The following is a 25,593-nucleotide window of genomic DNA, read 5'->3' as shown; positions in this document are numbered from 1 at the left end:
TCATTTCATCATCTGCATTTTTTTTACTGTTATAAGATCCCCTAGTTCGCAGTCACCATGTTGCTTTGTTTCGTCATCTTGTATTAGATTCCCCTTTTGTGATGCTATCACTTTCTGAATTCTGTTTATAATCCATGTTTACATGTCCCAAGTCCAAGTATCGTAGTGTTTCACATATTGTCACATATTCAGCCTCCAACTGCGGCTCCTACTGTAACATCCCAATCATCATAACCCTTGTGCATCAATGGTGTTATTTGCTTTTGCATTCTTCAGAAAACCCAAGGCGTCAATTAAAAAGAATGCTAGCAGTTGACCCGAATGACTGTTCTATAGCCATTGCTGCGTATGAGAATCAAATTGTTTGGTTTCCTATTTCTGCACTAGCTGGCAATAGCATTGTTGATAAGAAAGTCCTAAAACCTATGCAACTTGAAGGAAGTCCCAACTCCACAAGGGAGAGCCAGGATTCTGTCTCGGGCACGATTTGTAAGGTTTTAACTCCAAACTCATGAACTATAAGGCTTTATAGGAAACAGAGATTATTGTAATGTACCTGGTGGTGGTGGAAACAGACCCTAGTAGAGTCAACAGTTGCTGCAGAAATGTTGTATGAATTCAACGGTAGAGACATCCCCACCCATATCATGTCTCAATATCAGAAAGGGGACCTTCTTTCTCTTGCCACCGATGAAGTTCTTTACTTACCTGGAATCTTGTTGTTCTTTAGGATTGACGTTGGTGAATTATATATGTTGGATATCTTTTGTGATAAACAGGTCAACTACACGGTTACTGTTATATCCTATCTTTTTAGGGGCTTGCCTTGCAAGATGCCTCTGTGGGTCAAGAGTGGTTCTGTGGCAACTTTTGTAGAGATGAGGGACGATTTGGTTCTTAAGCTAGATGATGGAAGGTTGTGTTATTCTGAATACTTGTCCAATCTCAATATTTCGGTCATGGATCATCATAATAAAGAACAAGATCAAATGTTTTACGGTGTGGGATCCGAGAGGTCTCTGAGAATCATCTGGAGTGATATCAACATAGAAAAGTTAAAAGAAAAAGTCATGAAGAAGCTAGGCTGCTGATGAATAGTCCCCATTGTGAAGAGAGATTTTCATTTCTCAATAAAGTTGGCACTGCATAGTCAATTGATACTATAGTGTGCATGCGTCTTTAGCCTTAAGAGCAGTCAAAAAGCAGTGTATGTTCTGCTATATCCTATGAATGCCTGCAACAAACAGAGCCTGCAACAAACAGATTTACTCCTCCTTAGGAGACTTCAGGTTTTCCATTAAAAACTCAGGTTCAACTGTAGCATAGATATGCGATTTTCTTTTCCATTCCAGCACCAAGGTATGTGTTTTCTTCCATTTTAACATATGGGCATACAGAGATTCTCACACTTACAGTGCTCCACCTCTCATCCATTTCATTGTTACTGTATATTCCAATCCCCCCCCCCTCACTTAGTTGTTCACAGTAGCTGTCTACTTCACATCACCATATCAACATACTATTGGCATGCTCCATCCATTGCCTATCACTCTAAACAATGACATCCCATTTTCTTGTTGTAAACCATACCCCACATCACATCATCTTACCCCCTCATCTATATCGATTATCCTCATCACTTCCCCATACCTTGCCACCCATCATTTTGCTATCCACACACCTACAACAGTGATGGGCACTGTTGTAGCCTTTCACATGCTCACAGCAGTGCCAATGCATTGCTGTGTCTCACCCTTTTGATGTTCATAGCAATACACAGACACTTTTGTGGTTCTGTTTTAGGCACTCACCAAGGTACTGATCATCTTCAGCATACACCACTATCTACCCTACATTCCACCTTATATCTACCCATAGCAGTACATCCCATTGCAACAAGGCCGCCCTTTGTTGCATATTTGTTCATTAACCCACATCTACAGTATGTTCATCTATAGCATGACCTCCCTTTTTAACATCACTTTGTTGTCTCTCTTCCACCTGTTACACAACCTTCACTCAATCACCGCCACTTCCACGTCTTCACAAGCACTACCAACAACCCTATGCACTATCTTATCACTCATACGCTGCTTGTATGTTACATGGGTCACCTCTTGCATACCTATGCCTTGCCATCACCTGTACACAACTCCTTCATGTCCCTGCATACCCTTCATATGTCACAACATTTCCCTACTTTCACAATGCATGCTCATTCGGTTGTATCACTTGTTACAACCCTCAACCACCAGGTTGTTGTCACCATGGTTGTCTCAATCTTACCTGTATTCCAGATCTCCCTTCACAGCATCTTAAGTGCATTGATCACGATATTTCTATGATTACAACTTAACTTTCTCACAGCCTTTAACTGCCATTCACAACACATCATCTTTCACCCTTATTTATAGTTGGATAAATGCACTCCCATATACATTTAGATCAATTCCTTCATGAATGCATTTTCAATATGGATCTGACATCTAGATTTTGCTCCATGTTTTCAAACTTGTCTTGTACTAACCCTGTTTTGCAGGAAAGATGTAATGTATCAAGTTTTCTTTCTAGATTAGGATTCTATCATTTTAATTTAAAATTTCAATAATGTAATAGTTAGATCTAATGAGAATTCTTTACATTTCAGTCCTAGATTAGAATGTATGAGCATGCATATTTTTTTTAGAAATGTTTGTTTCATATCATTTTCTTCTTTATTTCAAAATTCCACTAGTGGAAACACAAATGACAATTGCACCATTCTAATGAGAGGTAATTTATCATAAGCAAATGATCTACATTGATGGTCATAGTTAAAATGTGGACAATGCTTAAGATTTTTATCTTTTATGGAATAACACTGGATCCCTTTTAAAAAATCATCATATTTTAAATATCTTTCTTTCTTTATCAGAGTTTAACTTAAAATTAATTCAAAATATATATCAATGGCCATAGTCAGGATATATTGAGAATTAATTTCATTTCAAAACTCTATAAAGGAACTAAAATGTATTTTATTCTTCATTTGAGTTTAAATATGATTATTATATAATACATTTTATGACCATAGTCAGAAATATATTATATCTTTAATCTTATTTTAATTCATTTGAAGAATAAAATATGTTTTTCAAAAACCCAATTTCAAAATTATTTAATTCATTTCATCATTTAGGATAGAATTGCACCAGATTTTCAAATCATTTCAAAAATCCAAGTGATTTTGAGATAAAAATTTTAAAATATCCTTTTCAAGTCCTTTTTCAATCTTTATTTTCTCAATTCAAATTCTATCTTAAATTCTCATTCTTTTTATTCAAATTCCTTATTTTTCATCTTTATTTTCAAAATTCATTTTCAATCTTGAAATTCAAATCAGTTTTCAAATTCATTTTGGATTTCTCAAATCCAGTTCTATTTCTCAACTCTATATGGATTTTCAAAATCAGATTTTAGAATCCAAGATCCAAAATTGATCCAGATTTCAAATCCATCTTGAATTCGATTTCCCAAATTCCAAGCCCAAATTCAATTCTATTTTCGATTTCCATCTGGATTTCTCAACTCCAGTTCCATTTTTTAAATCAAATTCTAGATTTCAATTCTAAATTCTATTTTTTAAATTTCACTTTCTTTAAGGATTTCAATTCTTTCTTTGAAAATTCAAATTTATCTTGAGACTCTAAATTCAATCTCAAAGACAAGATTCGTTTCCAATTTCAAATTCTATTTCTAAATTCATTCTTCAATTCTATTTTCAAAAGTCTAAATTCAATTTTAAGTTTCAAATTCAAATCTCAATTTCAAATTCCATTTCAAACTTCCATTTTTCACTGAATCTTCCTTCTCCAAATCAAATTTAAATTCATTTCCAATCTCTGATCTCAGAAATGAGTTTAATTTCAAAATTCATATTCAATCTCAAATTCGAGTTCCCTTCTTATCTTCAAATTTTATTTCAATCTTTTATTTATTTGAGTTTTCTTTCTTCAAAATCAAACTCAAATTCATTTTCAATCTCTGATCTCAGAAATGGTTTCAAACATCAAAATCTCAAAGTTACCTTTTCAAAATCTTAGATTTATTACAAACTTCAAAGTTTGCACTCGAAATCCATGATTTTCAAATCAAATTCAATCTTTTTGAAAAATTTCTTTAAATCTTTTTAAACTTATTTCAGAATCACTTGGAAAACCCCAAAATTTTCTGAATTAGTCTTCTCAAAAGAGCATACATCTCTGCATTCGCACGAGCATGATTCTTTGTGCATTCAGACTTAGAATAATTTCTTAGATAATGTTTAAGGCAAAGCAAAGGCACAAAATTCAATCCTTGGTTCGATTACCCCTGGTAAAGGCGTCAGGAACGATCAAACCTCGTACCGATGAGTGAATCCCATCTCTCTATTTTTCCGCAAATTTCAAAAACAGAGGTGAGTAATTTTCAAAATCTTTTCAAAATTAAGGTCAAGTGAGACCTTTGCAAAAGAGTTCCTCTCTTTTCTTTCTTTCTCATTCTCTCTTCTTTTCTATCTTCTATTTCCCCTTCAAAAAGAGAATAGAGGCTAGAAAGGCAAAGAGAAGGAAAAGAAGGAACGAGAGGAAAAATTTTGCAATGATCACAATAACTAGCATGTAGGTGTAAAATTTTTAGATTTTTTAGATTCTCTAAAGAATAAGGGTGAGCCCATATTTATAACGTTTAAAGCACTTATCTGGAAGAGTTCTCTCATGTGAGGATTTGTCCAAGAAAGAGTCCCTCCATCCTAAAAAATGTACTAGGGTGGTTGAAAGGAGATAAGGATAAGCTTGGACTTATCCACGTTTGTTTGGTACATCAAACAACGATTTGGTTGTGTCGTCCCCCTATCGGACGACACTCGTGTTCTGCCATCCACAACAGACAACCAAATTGTTCTGTCGTCTATCACTGGATGGCTAAATTGGTTATGACATCCATCACTAGATGACTAAATGGGTTATGGCATCCAGTGGCAAGGTGTTTGATTTTTGGACCTGCACACTTGAGAAAAACGTTGAAGATTGGGCATCATAAAAAAATTGGTGTTTACAGATGCCCCTCTTTGTCCTTAATCAATGTGAATCGGTTTATGACAAAGAAGTAGACACTCAAATCTTGGAACACTAGGTCATCAAGACTGGATGTGGTCCTACCGAACGAGGTCGGGCTAGTGTCCAAAAAAATTTGGATTGGCGAAAGCATAATAGATCTCGTCGAATGATGTTGCCAGCATTCAAATAAAAGGAGGAATTGGACTATTGGGACCGTTATGGGTTATACCGAGCAAAGTCGGATTAGTTCGAAGACAACTAGGTTCCCAAGATCATTTAGTGGTCTTATCGAGCAAGGTCGGTGCCAGTGTCAGAAAGTAAACCAGGTTTTCAAGACCGTTTGTGGTCTCGTCGAGTAAGGTCAGGTTGATTTAAGAAATACTTTGTTTAAAAATATTAGGCATTAGGCAGGAAAAGCACAAGAGAAATGTAGCTCCCTTTCATGTTTTTTTAGCCCGTTTTGATTTGTGATGCCTTTAAATGATTTTTTAGAATTTTGCAGAGAGCTCATGTAGGCAAATACCAGGAGTCTTATACCTTTTATGGGTACATGATAAGGTGGAGTTGCCTCAATAAGGCCTTAGAGTAGAAATATTCTTCCTAAGATGATCAATTGATACTTTTTGCCCTAGTGAGGGGAGTCAGACATACTTCGATCACTGAACAAAGCTTTTTGAGTATTCTTTAAACTCAAGATCCCTATGGTTAGACTATTTTGTGCGTTGTGATACGTGAAATGATATGCAATGAGACATGCATTTGCGATAAAGTATGGTAGCTGATAATGCATAAAATGCATATCATTTTATCACACATTTATGCATCTATATGTGGTTTTATGGCTTAAGTATCCAGGTTTGTGATGTTTTAAGTGCAAAGAGGTTTCCACTTGAATTTTGCTTGAAACCAAGTTAAAATAAGAGAGATAGAGCTATTTTAAAGTCATAAAAATGATTTCAGAGGAAATTTGGATCCAGATCTGACCCAAAGCCTTCACCATGGATCTTGGATCAAAATCATACTCGAACCCATCCAAGATCCGAAGATCCAAGGTGAGAAAAAACTGAATCACCCTAAAAAATGGCACCTAAAGGTAAGTTGCAAATTTCAACAAGTTGAATGTGGTTCTTGGTAATAGCATGAACTAAGGGTTGTTTCAGAAAATAGGGTAAATTTTTTATATAAAAAGAAAGCTACAACAACCCTAAAACTCGTTCAATAGCCTTAAAAGTTGTGTCATCCTCTTTTCTTCTTCTTCATGTTTTCTTCTTCCTCTTCTTCTTCTCTATCATTTTTCTCTTCTTTTCTTCTTTTTCTTTTTTAGTTTTCTCTGTGATTCTCTTCATGTTCTTCACATTCTCTTTATTCTTCTTACTGTATTTTGTATCTAATTATTGCAGTTACAATCTTTTGGAACTTTAAATCAATTTTGGATGAAAATGCCAATTACCTTCATTATTGGAAGCCAAGAATCCCCTCTAGCAACCACCGACCATCTTTTTTCTCCATCGATCTTCTCCTTCGTAAACTCGGCTTCAGGACATGTGAAGCAAGAGGATATCAATGTTGCAGCATGAGAAAAATATGGGTATGTGGTTTCAAGAAAGGTGGACCACTCTCTTCTTTCTAAAACTCGTTTAATAGCCCTTGAGGTAAGTCTTCTCACCCATTGTTTGTAGTTAGGTATATAATAGATTTAAGTAGATTTAGTGTATAGTTCTTTGTTAGTTTATTAAATTGATTTATTCATTATGTTGTTTTCCAATTTTTTAGGATTTTTAATGAGATTAAACTGATTAGAATTAAGGTAGAATAGATTAATTGAAGTGTCAATCGACGTTAGCATGTCCTACGGTTTGGACGTGTCATAGTTAATTTTAGTTATTTATTAATTTTAATTCTATATTAGTTAGATTAAAATTTATTTTCATCTTGTTGTTTTGCGTTAGATTCTGTCATCATCATCATTTTTAGGATTAATTTAGTCGATATTAGCCAAGTTTTTGTTCACGTTAGTGGTAGGTGATTATATCATGCGGTTTAGTCTCTTTTTGTATCTTTTAATTAATTTTTAGCATTTTGTCGTCAAGTTAGTGATTATTTCTTAGTTTAGAATTGATTTTAGTCTAGTCTGCATTTTGATACTATTTAATTAGATTGAATTGCATTGTTTTAATTAATTTTTAATTGCTTTATTATTAAGAATAGAAATCGGTAAAGTGAATTTTGCATTTTAGCTCATCATTTCATGTGAGTTTTTGTAGAGTTTTGTCTAGGAACAAGGCAGACACATAACTAGAGGATATTGGCTAGGTCTATGCCAAATTTTAGGAGATTCTGATCTGTTTTTCAAAAATCGCACCAGTAGCCTAAGAAAGCCATAATGATTAATCATATAAGGTAACAATTTTTTGCTCTTTCTTAAAAAAATAGAACCTTTCTAACAAGTCGATATCTGCACTTGAGATGCCTACTCTTTAGATTTTTCTCATCTCAGGTTGGTGCAAGGTAACGACACTCAAATTTATTAAAAAAAATGCCTCTAATTATGCCTTGGTTTTAAGAGACTAGTTATAGGAATGCAGGATTAAGTCTCACACATTTTTGCTAGGTCCAAAGGTTCTCACCAAGGCTTAAACTCTGAAAGACTAGGGTTCAGGTGAGAATACGCTCAAATACGAATTCTTCCCCTAGGCAAGTCCCTTTTTAGTCTCGGTTTTTATCCTGTAAGGGGTTTGTTCCTTACTTTTGTCATCCCTTGAACTGAAACCCGATAATGATGGGTCACATGACTACCCAATCTAGGAGAGATGCTCATGTCTATCCAACCTCTGTATCCCAAAACACCTGACCAGAGTCTTCCTCATTGTCATAAGTACCGAAGGTAAGTATTGGCTTTCTCCTTAAACACACTTTTATTTTTAGTTCCTACCCCAAAGGTCATTTCATGACTGGAGTTTGCCACCACGCCATGGTCTCAGGGGTAAGTATTATCTTAAATGCATTGCTCTTTTCTGTGCATGCTTTTTCAATATTTTCCTATTAAGATAGAAGGAAAGGTCTCTCTAGGGACCGACCTATGAGGCAGATTAGCATCAAAGGTATTCTTCACCCTACTCTTTTCTTGAAGAGTTGGTAACCTGGGTGAGCTTCCAAAGGCTTTACATGTAATGCCCCAAAATTTCATACTTTTAAACCTTTGAAAATACTTAAAAAACCTTTCATTTTTCAGAGTTTTTATCAGCGGATTTTTTTTTTTTTTGAAAAGCAAAATAAGTTGACAACTTTGGGCACGTTAGCGTAAAAATCCATCATCGAAATCATTGTTATCAAAAATATTTTAGCAAGACAATTAGTGAGCCAAATATATATTAATGATAAACTTTCAGTTGTACAAAAATTAGGGTTTCCCCTTATACAAAACTCAAAACCAAATCAGGTAACCTAGACACAAAATTATGAGCAGAGGAGTGAGATCATAAGCCATCTTGCATCATGTCATCGATTGTTTGGTAAACCTATTCGTCACATGTGCCCATAAAATGATAAGTTTTATGAAAAACTGATAGGTACGCAAGTAAGATAATATGAAACAAAAAATAAAACAATGCATGTTATTCTACATGTTAAGCTATTTTAACAAGTAATATAAGTTATAACTAGCATGAGTAATTGATTACACAAGCAAATAAGCAGTTAACTATCACAAGATAAGTAATTCATAGTCACAAGCTATAAGTAGTTAATTAACACAGATAAACAATTAATTAATGCAAGAGGCTCAACCACAAGTATTGTGAATAAAGCTAATATATGCATCAAATGCATTCATGACACACAATTCAACAAGTTAATGTAAACAAATCTAGATTCAACAAGTAATATGAACTAATCTAGATTCAACAATAATGTGAGACATAGAAACAACTGAGACTAATCTGGGGGTTTATTATGCCATGTATTTTAGATACCCCGGGTAGCTAGGTGAGTCCGTTTCTAAAGGGACGACTAGTGACCGAGAGAAAATTTCTCAAAGGCATATGTAGCAAAGAATGCATCCAACTTCTGCAGAAGTTTATGGGATCTACCACCTATGATAATTTTTGGTAGTCCCATCCTCTAACTTCGATGACTCAGAATGCCAAGTCATTTTCCCAAGAGGTGGTTGTTAACAACCTGTCCATCAGAGTTTTTGTATTATGTCATCCTCTATCTTGACGAAAAATAGTGGGTCGAATATGTGTATCAGGTGTTATTTAACTGAAGACCCATTCTACATGCTCTGGTCTTTCAACCCACTTGCGCATCTTGCCGGTGAAGGCAAATCATCACCATTTATGGGATTTTCATTTTATTATTGTGCCTTTGCATGTTGCGAGGTTACCATAAACCTCTCATCCAATCATCGTTGTAAAAACATATCGTACCTATCTTGCCTATGAAAGCGAACATCATCATTATGTGATTACAACAAAGTGCCCACTGCACGTTTCAAGGTTACTACAAACCTCTCATCCTACTAATCGTAGTACAAACATACCATACTTGTCTAAAAGTACGGCTATGACGAGAGGGGTATAAGTTTCTAAAAAAGAAACCCCAACTTTAATGTGTTGTAAAAATAAATGATGTAAGCATTCTAGTTTAAATTTGACAAGCACTGGTCCTTTAAACCAATATGAGTATCTTGCCTGTGGAGGCGAACATCATCATTATGTAATTACAACAAAGTGCCCACTTCATATTTCAAGGTTACCACAGACCTCTCATCCTACTCATCGTAGTACAAATATATTATACTTGTCTAAAAGTATGACTACGATGAGAGGGGTATGGGTTTCTCAAAAGAAACCCCAACAACATTGTTTCGCAAAACAAATGATGCAACAAATATTTAGTTTGACAAGATCATGTTTTTTAACCACTTGAATAACATTATGTAAAATGCAGAATATGAGATCGCCACAGATCTTTCATCCAATATATTGCAGCATCAACATGTTGCGCATGTCTTGCGATACTACTAATGATACAGGTTTCTTCGCAGAAACCTTGCCATGCCCCTAATTGGGGTTATTCGAGTTGTATCAGATACATAAACCGAAGTAGTAAAATTTCTTTTCCCAAATACATTGATTTAGGAGACTTGGTTGCGATCTCACAATAGGAAGGAATTTCAAATTCTGCTTTACAAAACTACACATTAAGAAAAATAGATTCACGCAAGGAATCCCCCTTTTTAGAGAACTAAAGTACATAAGTGTGATTCACATCTTTTTTAAAACAAACGAGCGAAACACGATACGCTCAAGACTGCACTTATGTAAGTGCAAGTCATCAAAATGCGAACCCGTGCACATTACAGCACGACGACAAGGTGTAAGCAATACTCGTTGTGCAAAATCATGCATTGAGTGCAAAAATGCGTAAGCAGTGCATGAGGTATGAAACCGTACTCCGGCCAAATAAATACACAAGCAAATAAATGCATAAGCAATGCACAAGGTACACAACCGTGCGTCGGCTAAATAAATGCATAAGCAAGTAAACATGTAAAGTAAATAGCTTGTGATGACAAAAAGCAATGCTTGATACACGAAATCACATATCAAACTAAATAAATGTATAAGCAAATAAATGCGCAAAGTAAAGAGCATGTGCACTAAAACGTGGTGGCAAAGTAAAGACAAAATAGTAAAGACAGAAAGTAAATATGAAAGCAAGCTTGTGCACATCAAGCACAGCGACAATAGAAAGTAGTAAAGATAGAAAAGTAAATGCAAAAATAAAAGCAAGTGTATGAAAAGCGCGATGGTAAATAAAGACAAAAAGTAGTAAAGACAGAAAGTAAATGTGAAAGTAAAAGCCTGTGCACAGAAAATGCAGCGACAACAAAAAAGCAGTAAAGACAGGAAAGTAAAAAGGACAAGAATCGTGAAATCGCATCCTTGAGTTAAAGGCGTACGTATATATATATATGGCCCATTGTCCTTTCTTTTTCGTTTTAATTTTAATTGCTTTATTTTAGTTTGTCCATTATCCTTTCTTTTTTTATTCTAATTTTTAATTGCTTTATTTTAGTTCATCCATTTTCCTTTACAAAACTTTTCCCTATCATGGGGAGTCACAGTGTTGCGCACATCTTCGAGTGTAAGTGATGAATGTTTCAGGCCACGAGTGGGATCTATTGCGCAAGCTAAAAAAAAATCAAACAGGTGAATACCTATACAAATGCTCGAAAACAAGAAGGGGGTCAAAACCCCAAATAGGGTGGGGCTGCGTACATGCCCGCCGATTAACATAGGAAGAAAGGAAGGGGTAGGGGCGCAACCCCTACCCACTAACTAAAAAGAGAGAGAAGGGATAGGGGCGCAGCCCCTGCCTGCTGACCTAACAGAAGAGAGGAAGGGTCAGGAGCGCAACCCCTGCTTGCCTGACAGAAAAGAGAAGAGGGGGGGGGGGCTGAAACCCCTAACCCACATGACAGAAGGTGAGAGGGGGGAAGGGGTCATGCCCCTACCCTTAGGCTGGAAAGGGAGGAGGAGGAGGCAGAGGGCATCACCCTCTGTCTGTCTGCTCGCCGGAGAAAATGGAGGCAGCAAGAGCGTCACCTCTGCCAAAAAAAGGAGCAGGGAGGGGCAACACCCCTCCCTTGCTAACAGAGGGAACAGGGAGGGGCCCAACCCCTCCTTTGTGAAAAAGAAGAAACACAGAGGGGCCAAGCCCCTCCCCTGCAAAAGGAGGGTACAAAGAAGGCTTGCAAAAAGGGGGTACAGGGAAGGGTCGAACCCCTCCCCTACGAGCCCAACCTAGAGCGGGGGAGGGAGAGGGCAGTCGTGCCCTCCCCTCTGCCACAAACAACGAGAGAAGGAGACGAAGACAAAGAAGATAAAGAAGATGGAGACAACGAAAAAAGACAGAGAGAGAGAGAGAAGGGTTCACCTGAGAGGTGGCCAAAAAGAGGAAGGTGTCGCCGATGGAGATGGTGCACGGGGGTTCTGGTGTTGGCTGCTGGAAGACGATGAGCGTGAGAGAGAAGAGGCGTCAGGTGGTCGAGAAACATGAGAAAAAGGAGAGGGTCGAGTGATGGCTTCGAGAGAGAGAGAGAGAGAGGGTGTCGTCGGTGAGAGCCTCGGTGAGGTGAACACTACAGGGTACAGAGCAGGGCCTCCGTGGGAGCAAGGAGGTGGGAGGGTGGTCGACGTCAAGGGGGCTCAGGTTGCTAATGCAACTCGGGCGAGTTGCAAGTGTGGGGCTGGCCGAAAAAGGGAGAGAGATGAGAGAGAGTGTCGAGGGGGGAGTTAAGTGGGGTACCTGGGTATGGATCCAGATTGGATTTAGATTCGACCCGGGTCTAATTTTTTTTTTTATAAAATCATGGGTTTTACACTACATGTAGGTATTGACGATAATTTCATACTCCTATAATTCATCCTTATAGACTTATGAGCTGGAATTATTAGATTAAAGTCTCATGGTTGTATTATGTCATCGCCTTGTCTTCTCCTAAGAATTAAATGTCTAACCTGATAGACTCTCGGGTGCAAGGACCTACTTGAGGGAATGACTATTTTGAAAGAGAGAGGGATGTATATGCTCCTAAATGATCATTAGTTCCTCACTCTCTATATGGTCCTGGATGATATGCTTCAGGATGAAGCAGTCCTTAGTGTTGTGCCTCACAACTCTATGATATCTGCAATACTTAGTCGGATTGTTCTCTTTCATTTGAAGAGGGTTAGACACTTCGGGTAGCCTGAATAGGTCATCCTGTAGCAGCAAATCCATAAACTGCGATTGAGACTGCTCAAACTTGATGAACGTTTTGTCCCTAGTCCACTTAAGATTTCCCCTATATCCATTTTCATTATGCTTCTTTGAAGAGGCATACTGATTATTCGTCTTCTGCTCCTTCTTTCTGGAGTTTTGTATAAAGGTCCTTACAGCGTTGACCTTGCCTTTTGATGGATCTGACTTCTTATAGATGTTATTTTCTTTATTATTTTTTAGGAACTCACTGTACACTTCTCTCTTTATGCCTACCTCGAAGGTTGAAGCCTTCTTAGTGAGTTTGGCATATGTTTCAACTTGCGCCATGTTGATGAGGCTCCATAGAGGTTAAGAAGTAGTCCATCAGAATGACCAGTGCACAAGAATCTGCAATAGGCTCTTTCATTATGCTGGTCGTAGACCGCCACCGGTTAATGAATTCGTGGGCACCTTCCTCCTTTTGCTTGAGATCATACAACTGACTTATGGTACGAAGGGCCTCCACATTGAACCTGAACCTCTCTATGAATAAATTGATTATCTGCTTAAACTCTCTGATGTTTTGAAGGTTCTAGGTGACAAACCATTCCAAGGCCTCTCCTTTCAGGCTTCAGAAGATTCAATTGATCGACCTCCTATCGTTGTTTCGATATCTGGCCATACTACTCATGAACAAGGACAAGTGAGTCCTTGGGTCCTCTTTTCCATTGAACTTTAGGAATTTGGGAGGCGTATCGTTATTGTCCTCATATCCTTTGGGTAAAATGTTGAGTATTCTCTTCTGTCCATGTTCATATATCTCATTCTTGATGTTAAGTTCTGGACCATATCTTCCAATGATCTGGTCTTTTTGTCTGATTTAGATAATATGGTTTGGACTGGATGGGTTAGCCTAGATCTGTGGACTTTTCTCTCCAAGTCAGACACTTGGGACTCTCTCCACTAACTGTACTTCTCTCATGGCTCTGGAGTCTGTCTGTTTATTCTCCTGGCCTCTTTATTTGATCGAGTCCTTTCATATTTTGACTTTCAGACTCTCCTCTCGGCTTGTGTCCACTCCCGTCCCAACTATTCCTTTATCTCTCTCATCTTCTTCGCTATCTTCTTTATATTCCTTTTAGCTTATACTAACATATCGTATTTCTTAGATTGGGCTTTGAAATACGGGATCCTCGGGGTTCGTCTTCTGGTAGACTCACCTTTGCTAGAACTATTTGTCTCATAACCTACATGAGGGACTTTATGAGACCAATGAGGGTGTCGTTCTTTAGACCCAGCTTTAAAATGCGAAGTCCTGTGGACTCATCTTTTGGTAGACTCATTTGTGACCGAACTACCCATCTTGTAACCCACGAGAGGGACTTTACAAGACTGATAAGGGTATTGACATGAGTTGGACTCAGGAAACATCGATGCCTTTCTCTTTTTTTGGTTGTCCATGAACTCATAAGGAATGTTCGTATGGGTCCTTTTATCTGGATCCTCATTGAATATGATGTTTTGAATCATATGAGGTGACATCCCATAGGTAGGATTCTCCAGAGGTGATTCCTTTAGGATAAATTAGATTTTAAGTTGGCGGGCTTTAGATCGGGTATACATTATATCTTAAACAATTATTCACACAGGCCCAAACAATTAATGAGAGATTTCAAAAACACTTGGGTACCCTAAAATGGTTTTATCCATGGGGTTTCTTCAGGTTCTAAGGTTTTTTTGGCTTTCTTATAGGTCCACATCGATATACTCCAGCTAACAACTAAAGGATACTAGTATAAAGAATTTGGCTCCAATGGTACTGCCACTGATATACCCCAACTAACAACTAAAATGTACTATTAAGAAAACTTCGAATAATAGGATAAGAGTTTTTTTTAAAAAATGCAATAAAAGAGTGCTTTTTTCCTAAAAGAGAGAAAGAAAATAAGGAATACACGATAAAAATCAAATAATGTCTCACACAACCTCTCATTTGCTGGAGGTTGTATTTTCTTATTTTCTATGTGAGCATGCAAGTTTTCAGCAAGGGTTTCTATATGTGATATAACCTAACCTTAAATTGAATGCATGTAACTAATGCAAAAACAACTAATTCGTAGGAAAAAATAAATTACACAAACCGAAAAGGAGCCAAAAGAAGGTCGCAGACACAAGGGTCTATGGACGACTATGTCTGTCAGTGGACGATAGATCCTGCAGATTTGAGGATCTGCGAATGTCTGCACATCCAATGATCTGCAGACGACCAAACATGAAGAAATGAGGTCTGTTGGATAGCCAAAGGTTACCAGATGATGCTATTAGAGAATGACGTTGTCTGACAAACCTGTTAAAAGCATTGCCGAACGGTGAAAGCTGGACAATTAAAGGTCGACGGATGGCCAAACATGGCGGACAACCAAACAAGTATTTTAAAGATTGGTGAGTATGCAAACAGTGACCAACGGGTGTCCAAACATGCAAACAGTCAAATAGGTATTTTGTAGGTTCGTGAGTCTGCAAACAGTGACCAGGGGACGACGTTGTCACTGGATGGCCAATCCATAGCGAACAGCCAAACGTGCAGACAATCAAAGCTGAGATGTTGCAAAAATGTGGTTTTGCGAGCAATGGCTCACAAACGGCGTTGTCATTGGACGACCAAAGTCTAGCTAACGACTAAAGTCTAGCGGACGACTAAATAGATGAATGACCAAAACTAAGGTTTTGCAGAAATGCAATTCTGCGAGCAGTGGCCAACGAACGGTGCTGTCACTAACGACGAAAGTTTGGTGGATGGCCAAACGGCCGGACGACCAAACCTAAGGTTTTACATAAATGCATTTCTGCAAGCAGTGACCAGTGGACAATGCTGTAACTAATGGCCACAATCTGTGGACGGCCAAACAGACGGACTACCAAACCTGAGGTTTTGCAGAAACACAGTTCGGTTTGCAGTGGCTAGTGGACAGTGCTATCATTGACGGCCAAAACGTAACGAATGACAAAACATGGATTGCTGTCTAAACAGAAAACCCAAAAACCAAAGTTTTTAAAACTTTTCTACGATGCAAATCTAGCTATGAAAAATCAAGAAAAGATACAACATGCCATCACGATCGTCAAAAACTATTGATGAATAAATTTGTATGTAGAAGAATGGGACTTGGGTTCTTCTTTAAAACGTAAGAATGTCGTTAGAAGCTTTGATCGTCCTTCACCTTGTGGAAAGGTAAAAATGAAACAAGTTTCCTTAATCCTCATAGCTTGAATCACTCCGTCGTAGATTGCAATATGGAAAACAAACATACATTTGTTTATAAGTACTTAGTCAAAATTAAATAAGATTGAAATAACTGGATTAGGGATATGAGAAAATTATCTTTTTCGAATGTGGGGTTTGTTTGATCGTTTAGGCTTGTTCTTCTATCCATAGTAGATGTGATCGTTATTCATGAGCTTCTACAACAATATGTTGGCAGGATTGATCTAGATGTGTTGTCGCAGAGCCAGTACGTAGGTATATAAATTTTAGATTTTTCAGATCCTCTAAAGCATAAAGGTAAACCTTTATTTATAAGGTTTAGGGCACTTATCTGTTAAAGTTCTCCCATACAAGGATTTATCCAACAAAGAGTCCTTTTATCCTATGAAAAACGTAACAGGACGGTTGGAAGGAGATAAGGATAAATTGAGAATTATCTGCATCTGTTTGGTACATCGGACAGTGATCGAGTTGTGTTGTCCCCTTGTCAGATGACACTTATGTTCTGCCGTCCATCACTGGATGCCTTAACTGGATGACTAAATTGGTTTTGCAGTCCAATAGCGAAATGTCCTATTTTTGTATCTGCATATGTGATAAAAACATTAGAGATTGGATATTATCTAAAGTACCATAAGTTTTAAATGATCGGAATAATAGCACAAAATTTTCATAAGAAATAGATTTTTTTTGCATTCCTTTTAAAAAGACCAGCAGCACACTTTTTTCCTGATATATATCAGCCGATATAAACGTCATTAAAACGACCTCATCGTGTATTTTGAAAGTATGATTTGACAATTTGAAACGGCGATCCGAATGTCACTTTTTTTGCGATAATTTCAAAATATTTCCCATATCTGTCATGCGCAACCGACTCGAGTTCGTGCAACTGAGACGAATGAACGAGCCGTCTACCAACCAACAACTCGGATAACCATGACAAATCTTTCTAAACAAAAAAAAAACGAAAAAAGATAACCATGACAGACGGAAGGAAAGAAAATGAAGTCCATTTGCTGTCTGCAATGTAATGTAACGGAGGCATCGAGAGCCGGTTGCACTGATTCAGCTGCAAGGAGGAGGAGGAAGAAAAATAAATGGAAGGCATGATAAGATGCAGACTTTCCCAACAGTGGAATCCAACCAAACCCACAACCCCAGTCGGAAGAAGACGAAGCCCCAACCCCAACCCCATCCTCCACCTCCCCACAAAACAAAGGCCTCCCTCCCTCCATGCCCTGAACCCATCACAGACCGGAAAGGACCAACAGAACCCCCTGGTGGTGGTGGGCTCAGCCAATGCAGACATCTACGTGGAGATAGAGCGGCTTCCCGCAGAAGGCGAGACCATCTCCGCCAAGACCGGCCAGACCCTCGCCGGCGGCAAGGGCGCTAACCAGGCGGCTTGTGGCGGAAAGCTGTCCTACCCAACCTTCTTCGTAGGGCAGCTCGGCCGGGACGCCCACGGCAGGCTGATCGCCGACGCCCTTGAGGCAGGTGGGGTCTGCCTCGACCGCGCGATGAGCAACGAGGGCGCCCCTACGGGGCACGCCGTGGTGATGCTGCAGTCCGATGGGCAGAACTCGATCATCATCGTGGGAGGTGCCAACATGAGTTGCTGGCCCGAGGAGCTCTCCCCTGAGGACGCCAACCTCATTGGGAGGGCAGGGGTGGTGTTGCTCCAGAGGGAGATACCCGACAGAGTCAACATTCAGGTTGCCAAGGTGAATGCACTTTTCACTACACTCTGGTTTGAATCACATTTGTTACCTTTTGTAACTGTTTGGTGTTGTTTATGAAAGAAAAGAAAAAACTGTTTGCGTGGCATATTGGGTTGGTGGTATTTCATTGTGTTGGTGAAGATGCATTTAGTCTTTCTTGTGGATGATTTCTGTGGTGGTACCGTACCACCACATGGTAAACACTTGATTTACATAGATCTAAGCTCTAAAAGTTAGATCTAACCATTGGATCGTTTAGCATGCTCTATTTATTATTTTCATGTGTTAGTTGACTAGAAAATTATATTTTATACCATTTTTAAACCACCCTTATTTTCATGAATTGTGAGCCGTTTGGGGTTATTTAGATTTTCTAGCATGAATTTGTTCAAATGGTCTTTTGGTGGTTGACTGGGTGGTCTGTGGTCAAAAGATTATTTCATGGAACTGTCTAAGCTGAAATATTTATCTGAACTCTCAGCTCCTAAAATACCCTTGATGGAGATGAGTACTAACTGTATTAAGTACGTCTTTTTCTTCTCATAAGCTAGAAAACAGAAGACAGCACAATAATTCATGAACTCTGGAGATCCATGGTATATTCTTTAGGTTCATGAAACATTAATTGAAAGCAATTAGTATGATTCTTCCAAGCCTCAGCTTCCGCATTTTGCCCATGTAAGCAATCTAGGGATGGGCAGGCCCTACTGAAATCTCAAGAAACTTACAACTTGTGGACATCGTAAGCCCCTATTGGAGATTTAGCTTTTTTGTATGCAATCAGAATTTAACTTGCCCAAGTTTTAAAGATTATTAGCAGAATGTTCTTTTGTTTAAGCATAAAATTATAAGCTATGTAACTATATTTATTCCATAGCCAGATATGGTTCTTAGCAATTTTTCCTCGAGTTTTTTTTTCGGGATTTTTTTTTGCAACGAGTGGTTTTTCTCAGGAACATCTCAAATACTTAAAAAAAATCAAACTTATAAAGAAATATTAAGAAGGATAAAGTATTAAGAAATAGTAGGCTTTAGCAGTATTTTTTATGAAAACATAAAGAAACAATATTTTTCAGAAGGATTGGACTTTATGTGCTTTATTCAATGTTCTTGTCTTCTTAGTGTCAACTGACACCTGCAGTTGCCCCTTCATTATGTTCCTTCATCAGATGAATCCATGATTATCTCCAACTACATAGGGTGTAAATTTCTCCACACATTCAAGTCTAACTGCCATCTTGTAGGCTTCTTTGTACTTTTCAAGTTCATGAGTGCTTACCATTATAATGATTAGTTGGTGAATGGTGATATATAGTATAATATCAAGTAAGCTTACCTCTAGTAACCCATATTGAGCTAAATAATTATTTCTCATAATTAAAAGTTCTGGTGATGAAGCACTTGCTCTTGGTTACCACTTACCAACTGTATCATAATTCTTAAGTGGGGATATATAGGACATGTTGGCTTGACAGGACCAAGTGTTAGTCTTGCTGACCTAAACATGACCAATGTAAATGAGAAAGCGGAAGATGAAAACTTTCTTAAAGAGCATGATAAATATGTTTTTTCCCACAACTTTTACAGAAAAGATCAATCTCTCTTTTTGTTCGTTAATCAAGAATGATGAATGGATGAAAGTATTTCAAACATATTTACCCCCAACCCCCACCTCACAAAAAAAGAAAGAAAGAAAATAAAAATGAAGTGGAAGAGGAATAGTATGAAGAAGATGCAAGCATATGTTCTTACCTACTGCATCCTTAGTATGCATTGGCAGGAAGCACAGAAAGTACATGCAAATTACTTCCTGTGTGGACATATAGCTACCGACAGAGCTCAAGCGACAACTCGTGCAGTATTACATTCTAAGTTTGATTAAACAATGAGGTGGTTCTGCTATTTACATTGGAGGGAAGCCAGCATTTTTTAAAAGAATAAAGTGTGACAAAACTTGTTTTAACATATTATACATTCTGAACTGTCAGATGCATATAGTTATTTTAACTATCTGACATGTGGGTGATCAGAAAAAAGCTATAAAAAGAGAATAATAAACATTGATATTTTGCAACATGTTAAAAATATGTGAATATTTGAAAGATACATTACACTTATGTGAAACAACGAGGATACAGTAGGTGCCTGGTAAGTAAGAAGTAAAACAAGAAGCATTTTGTATTTTGTCATTTTTTTTAAATGCTTTAGTTGAAACCTACAGAAATTCCCTGCTATGGCTTCTCTTCAATGTAATTATGCTTTTGGTGCATCTCTAAGTGATCTTGATAATCATCACTACTTGCTAAGATTGATGAAACTCCAGGCTCAAGCTGATAAATAAGTATTTTTCATAACTCAATATCTAAATTTAGATTTATGCCAGATAAACCTTAAGATATTCTATAATGTTCAGCAGGTTTAGTTTTCATGAGCAAGGTGTATATTCATAATTGATTAATGAACTAGTATTTTCTACATTACTCAACTTCGCTTGTTTTCTAGAGGTTTTCAAGATTTTTCTCGTGCAAATAATTTGAGATCAATAGAAAAGTTTGATCTGTTAGGATATAGTCAACTTGTCATACTCTGTTGATCCACGCCAAGGTTGCCAAATTAGGAAGCGGAAGTAGGAAACGCTACGGGAAGCAGAAGCGAGAAGCAAAGCATTTTAAAATTTATAGGAAGCGGGAATCTAAGTATCAATTTAAAAGCAAAATATTAAAAAAAATGAAGCAATATGATAATTGAATAGGAATCAAACAAGAAACAAATAAAAACTAAAATAAAATTGATCATTCTTATTCTTACATTTCGTGATTTTTCAGTAAAAGAGTTGAATTTTTGTTAAAATCTAACAATGATGGTTACTAATTTAAAGAAAGTACATGGAAAGTGAGTGAAAGCGTGAGAGAAAATACATGAAAAACATGAAAAGAAACATGAGAAAAGCATATAGGAAGCATAGACCATGTGTTTGGGAAGCATAGAAGAAGCGTGGGGGAATCGAGATTCCCATGAAGTTTCGGAAGCGAGGAGTATCGCGCTTCTGAAGCGAGTTTCTGGGAAGCGAGCATCCCACCTACCTAAGAAGCTTCCGGTAACTCTGATCCACGCTGCCTTTAATTATGTTTTTCTTTATTTTTCTAATTTTAGGAAACTTTAACTGCTTTTTTGAATATTTGATATTGCCTTCCAACAGGAATTTACTTTAAAAATCTTTGGTCATTTACTTTCTGTGTGGTATTTCTCGTTTCTTAAGGTGACGTCATTTAATGTGGTTATGTCCTCATTTAAGGCTGCAAGAGCTGCAAAAGTTCCAGTCATTCTGGATGCTGGGGGAATGGATGGACCAATCCCTGCTGAACTTCTGAAACATGTAGACATGCTGAGCCCAAATGAATCTGAATTATCACGGTTGACAGGGTTGCCTGCAGAGTCATTCGAACAGATTAGTGAAGCTGCAATGAAATGCCATCAGATGGTGAGTTTGACTATATCTTAAAAGAAGGTATTATTTATGTCTGGATAAACAACTGTGTGCATGTACGCACACACACACACATGACGCAGTTTATGAGATGAAATGAGAAGTGTTGCAACTTGCAACCGATCTTTCAGAAAATTGGTCTATTAAGTTTGAGATTTAAGTACAGTTATCTATAAATTGCTTTGGAAGATTAATTTGCTGAGTCAAATAATTTGCCCTTTTCTCTTTATCAGGGCAGTAGGACAAATTTACCTAAATAATACTGTTCTTCCATCTAATCTGCACAAGCCAGATTGTAATTCCATGACAATTAGAAGTCATCTAATGTCCAGTTACCATGGTAATTTCTCTTGGTTATTATTTGGAAAAAAAATCATTGTTATATTTTTGAAAGCTTAACTGCTTATAAATAGTAAGCTGCTGAATCATGTAGTTTCTTGCTTGCTTCCTTGTTTTATGTGCTTCCAAATGCTCATTGTTTTCTTCATAATCATAAAATTATGTGGTGGCACAAGTTTCTCCATCCTGTAGCATGGTATCATGCCTTGGCACTGTTATCATTATTTTCGGTTTTCAGCTGGAACAAGCAATACCCAATCTACTAGAGTCTAGACTACTAATAATCAATTTCCAACAAAGATTATAAAGGTTTGCAGCATTCTTGTAATGATTATTTTCTGAAAATGTTTTCTCCAAATGGTGAATTTGAAAAGCACGTTGTGACAGTTATTTGCTGCCACTTGTAAAGTCATCAATGTTTTCTCTCCAAAATGTGACACGTCTATCGTTATTTTTCCTTGATTTTGTACAACTGGAATCATGGTGTGCTGTGAAGATGTTTCAGTTCTATGCTGGGACTGCAATGAAGCAAGAAGTCTTGACACACTTCACTCAAGAGGCACAAATCACACCCACAAATGGTCCAAAGCACAAAAACCACTAAGGGCTTATAAAGAACACTATCACAAAGTGGACATGCACGAGTCCACCACGAGACAATCCAAAAAAGCACTAAGGCTTACACAGGCACAACAGTGCATACAATATAAAAAGAGAGACAACACTTAAAAATAATGAATTTATTCGTGAAGGAGCTTCAAAGAAGCTTACTGATACAAGGGGTCTTAAGTAGAGTTGCCAGTCAAGGAAGCGGGATCGGAAAGCGATACGGGAAGCGGAAGCGGGAAGCAAGGCACTTCTAAAATTTTAGGAAGCAGGAAGCACGAGACGAATTAGAATCGAACCAAGAAGCGTCTCGGAAGCGACTTAGGAAGCAAACCGGAAGCGACCCAAAAGCGACCGACCTAGGAAGCGAAGAAGGAGGCGACCTAGGATTTGAGTGGGAAGCGAATAAGAATCGAAAGGGAAGCGAAAATATAATTATATATTTTTATTTTATCAAAAAATAAGATTTATGTCATTATTGGCAAAATAAAACATGTATCTAAGACAATAAATAATATAAGTTGCAATTATCTAACAAATGCATCATATTGCAACTTTCAAGCATTTAAAAAATAATACATCAAGAGAAGATCATAATTCACATTCCTGTTGCAACCATTTAACAAATGCATGCAAACATTAAATACTGCATTAAAAAAACTAATAAATTTGATTAAAAAACATACATTTTTCAATGAAAGAATCAAATGACTTGATTGTTGTAAATTTTGTGATCTCTGCAACATAGAAAATGAGAAATCAATAAACTCAAAGATTACATAGAGATATGGTTAAATTTTTAAGCTATAAAGTCTTACACTATAAACTATAAGCTATAAAGTTTAAAACTGTAAAGTGTAAACTTAAAATTAACATAATTCACTACTTCACTTCATCATGCAAGCTTCAAAATAAAAAGTACATATCAAACCAATAAAATATTACAAGACCATGACAAAAAAAGTAACATAAAAGTTTTTAAGTTGGACTAGTCAAACTACATCATCAAAAGAATAATTAAGAATTCAAGAGTTCATTTCATTGTCAACAATCAATAATCTGTCATCTTTATCTTTCCCTTCAGGTAAGCAATAGATCGATAACTTTCTGCATCATCACGTCCTCCTTGTCCTCCACGACTATGCCTTCTGTTTCTTTCTTCATTTTCTATAATGAATATGTTAAAAAATCAAAATATTAAAAAATCTTAATTTAAAATATAAAAAATACATATATAGAAAAAAGTAAAAATAAAAAACATAAGATCAACATATCTTGCCTAGGTCTCCTGCTAAAGAAACGATCAACCCAACCTTGAGGAACTGATGGTCGCTCTTGTATATCTGCACTAGTTGTACTAGCTCTGTTGGATTGATTTGTATCCTCTTTAACCTCATTTGTACATATGATTATTGGAGGCAATAGAGTTCTTAGTTGTGCATCTTTGAGTTTGGATTTGGAAATAGTGCTTGATTGTTGTGCACTATCATCCAAATCTCTCCAACGCATATCTTCTAATCTCAACGTATTTTCTTCTATAATAGGAAGTTTAGATTGATATCTCATTTTCGATTAGGTCCTTTTTTGTAGCGATTGTTGCACATTTTTATAACAAGAATATAAAATATAAATGTTAATAAATAATCAATGATAGAAAAAGAAAATACCAAAACAAAAGTACAACACTTTAATTATACCTATCAATCAATCGAAGATTGGAATGAATATACACCAAATTATCAGCACGATCTTCATTGAGCCTATTTCTTTTAACATTGTGAATATAACTATAGGTGCTCCACACTCTTTCTGCAGAAGATGTGCTAATAGGTTGAGATAAAACCTTAATTGATAATGCTCTCAACTCAGGTGTATCACCACCATAAAAACGCCACCAATTAAGGACCGTCATTGTACGATTCAATGCATCTATTCTTGCTGCATTTCGGCTAAATCTTTCACTTCATGATGCAAAAGTCACAAGTTATGACCTATAAAGTGTAGAAAGCTCTTCATTTTCAGCAAATATGACTTCAAGCGCGAGCATTGCACCATCTAGGATATCATTATCCTTTTCTGCAGAAAAAAAATGTTTAACAACTATAACAAGAAAATGCAAATGAAATAATAAAATAATTAAATCATTAAACTTTAAAATTTATTAAATAGATAAAATAAATTTTTTACCAGGAGAAACTCGCTTGACCCCTCCTGCTGCTGGGATCTTGAGATACTCTGGGATCTTGAGATACTCTGACTCGTAATATTTTTAAGTATGTGGGCTAAACTATGAAGATGTACATTCATTCTATCCCATCTATTTGAGACAATCTTATGAATCTTTTCATACAAATATGATTATCTTTTTAGATTGTCTTTGATTTCTCCCAACATGTTGTCCATGCCTTTATACACTTCACCAATTATAGGGCCTTCCTGATCACAAAATTTAATCATCTTATATATGGGTTTTGTAATCAATAATGCTAATCGAATAAAATCCCAATATTCTTCATCAAGAACAATTGTTTCTGTTGTAACAATTTTTTTTTCCATAGTCTCATCAGTGTATGATTGCTTCCACTCGCTTCATCTATCTGAAATGACTGTGAGCCTCAAGCTCTCATTCCCATCAAGTAAGCGCTTCAAAGTAGTATAATGTGAAGCAAACCTGGTTTTTGCAATCTTTATTAGCTCTAATTTTTCATTACTTCTAAAGATTGCTAGTGCTTTTGAATGATTTGTGATATACTTCACAATTTCTTTACTCTGCAAATATGTTTCTCCCAACCAATGAAACTCATGTGCCAAATCCTTGAAGATCAAATTAAGTGTGTGCACAACACAAGGTGACTAAAAAATATACTTATACGTTTGTTTCAATTCTTTATCAACTAACTTGCAATTTTCTGCATTGTCTGTAATCACTTGCACTACATTAGAAGGCCCCACAAGTTTAAATTCCGTCTTCAAAAACTCGGCAATATTTGTAGCTGACTGTTGCACATTAGAAAAGTCGCTCGCATATAAGAACATCGAGGCAAAACAATTTGATGTAGGTATATTTATCAGGTGTTTGTTCTTTATATTTGTCTAACCGTTTGAGACAATGAAAACTCTAAACTCCTCAAACTTTTCTCGAAATTCAATTAACTCTCTGTAAACATACTCTTTCTCACTGTCAAGTAACGTTCCAGTTTTTTCATATGATGGGGGTTTATATTCAGGCACTTTACTAACTGCAGATATCATCTCTTCCCAATACGGTGATCGAAACACATTAAAAGGTATGCCATTTGCATAAAAAAAACCTAATAATTTTGTGATCTACATCGTCTCTTTTTACTT

At 36.9% G+C, this 25,593-nt stretch overlaps 1 protein-coding gene across 1 annotated transcript in view; it reads left to right on the top strand.

Moving 5' to 3' along the window:
- Positions 1–17,089: 17,089 nt before the first annotated feature.
- The window catches only part of LOC149833994 (pfkB-like carbohydrate kinase family protein), a 36,241-nt gene continuing 27,737 nt past the window's right edge, over positions 17,090–25,593 (top strand). Inside the window, exons 1-2 of the mRNA XM_090011157.1 lie at positions 17,090–17,816; positions 21,109–21,294. Coding sequence (XP_089867283.1) covers positions 17,190–17,816; positions 21,109–21,294 — 813 coding nt within the window. The 5' untranslated portion in view covers positions 17,090–17,189. The remainder of the gene's footprint in view (positions 17,817–21,108; positions 21,295–25,593) is intronic.

The sequence above is a fragment of the Nuphar pumila genome, chromosome 6 (assembly GCF_984573655.1).
Source record: "Nuphar pumila chromosome 6, dmNupPumi1.hap1.1, whole genome shotgun sequence".
Classification (NCBI taxonomy): Eukaryota; Viridiplantae; Streptophyta; class Magnoliopsida; order Nymphaeales; family Nymphaeaceae; genus Nuphar; species Nuphar pumila.
This window is presented reverse-complemented; position numbering and strand designations above follow the sequence as displayed.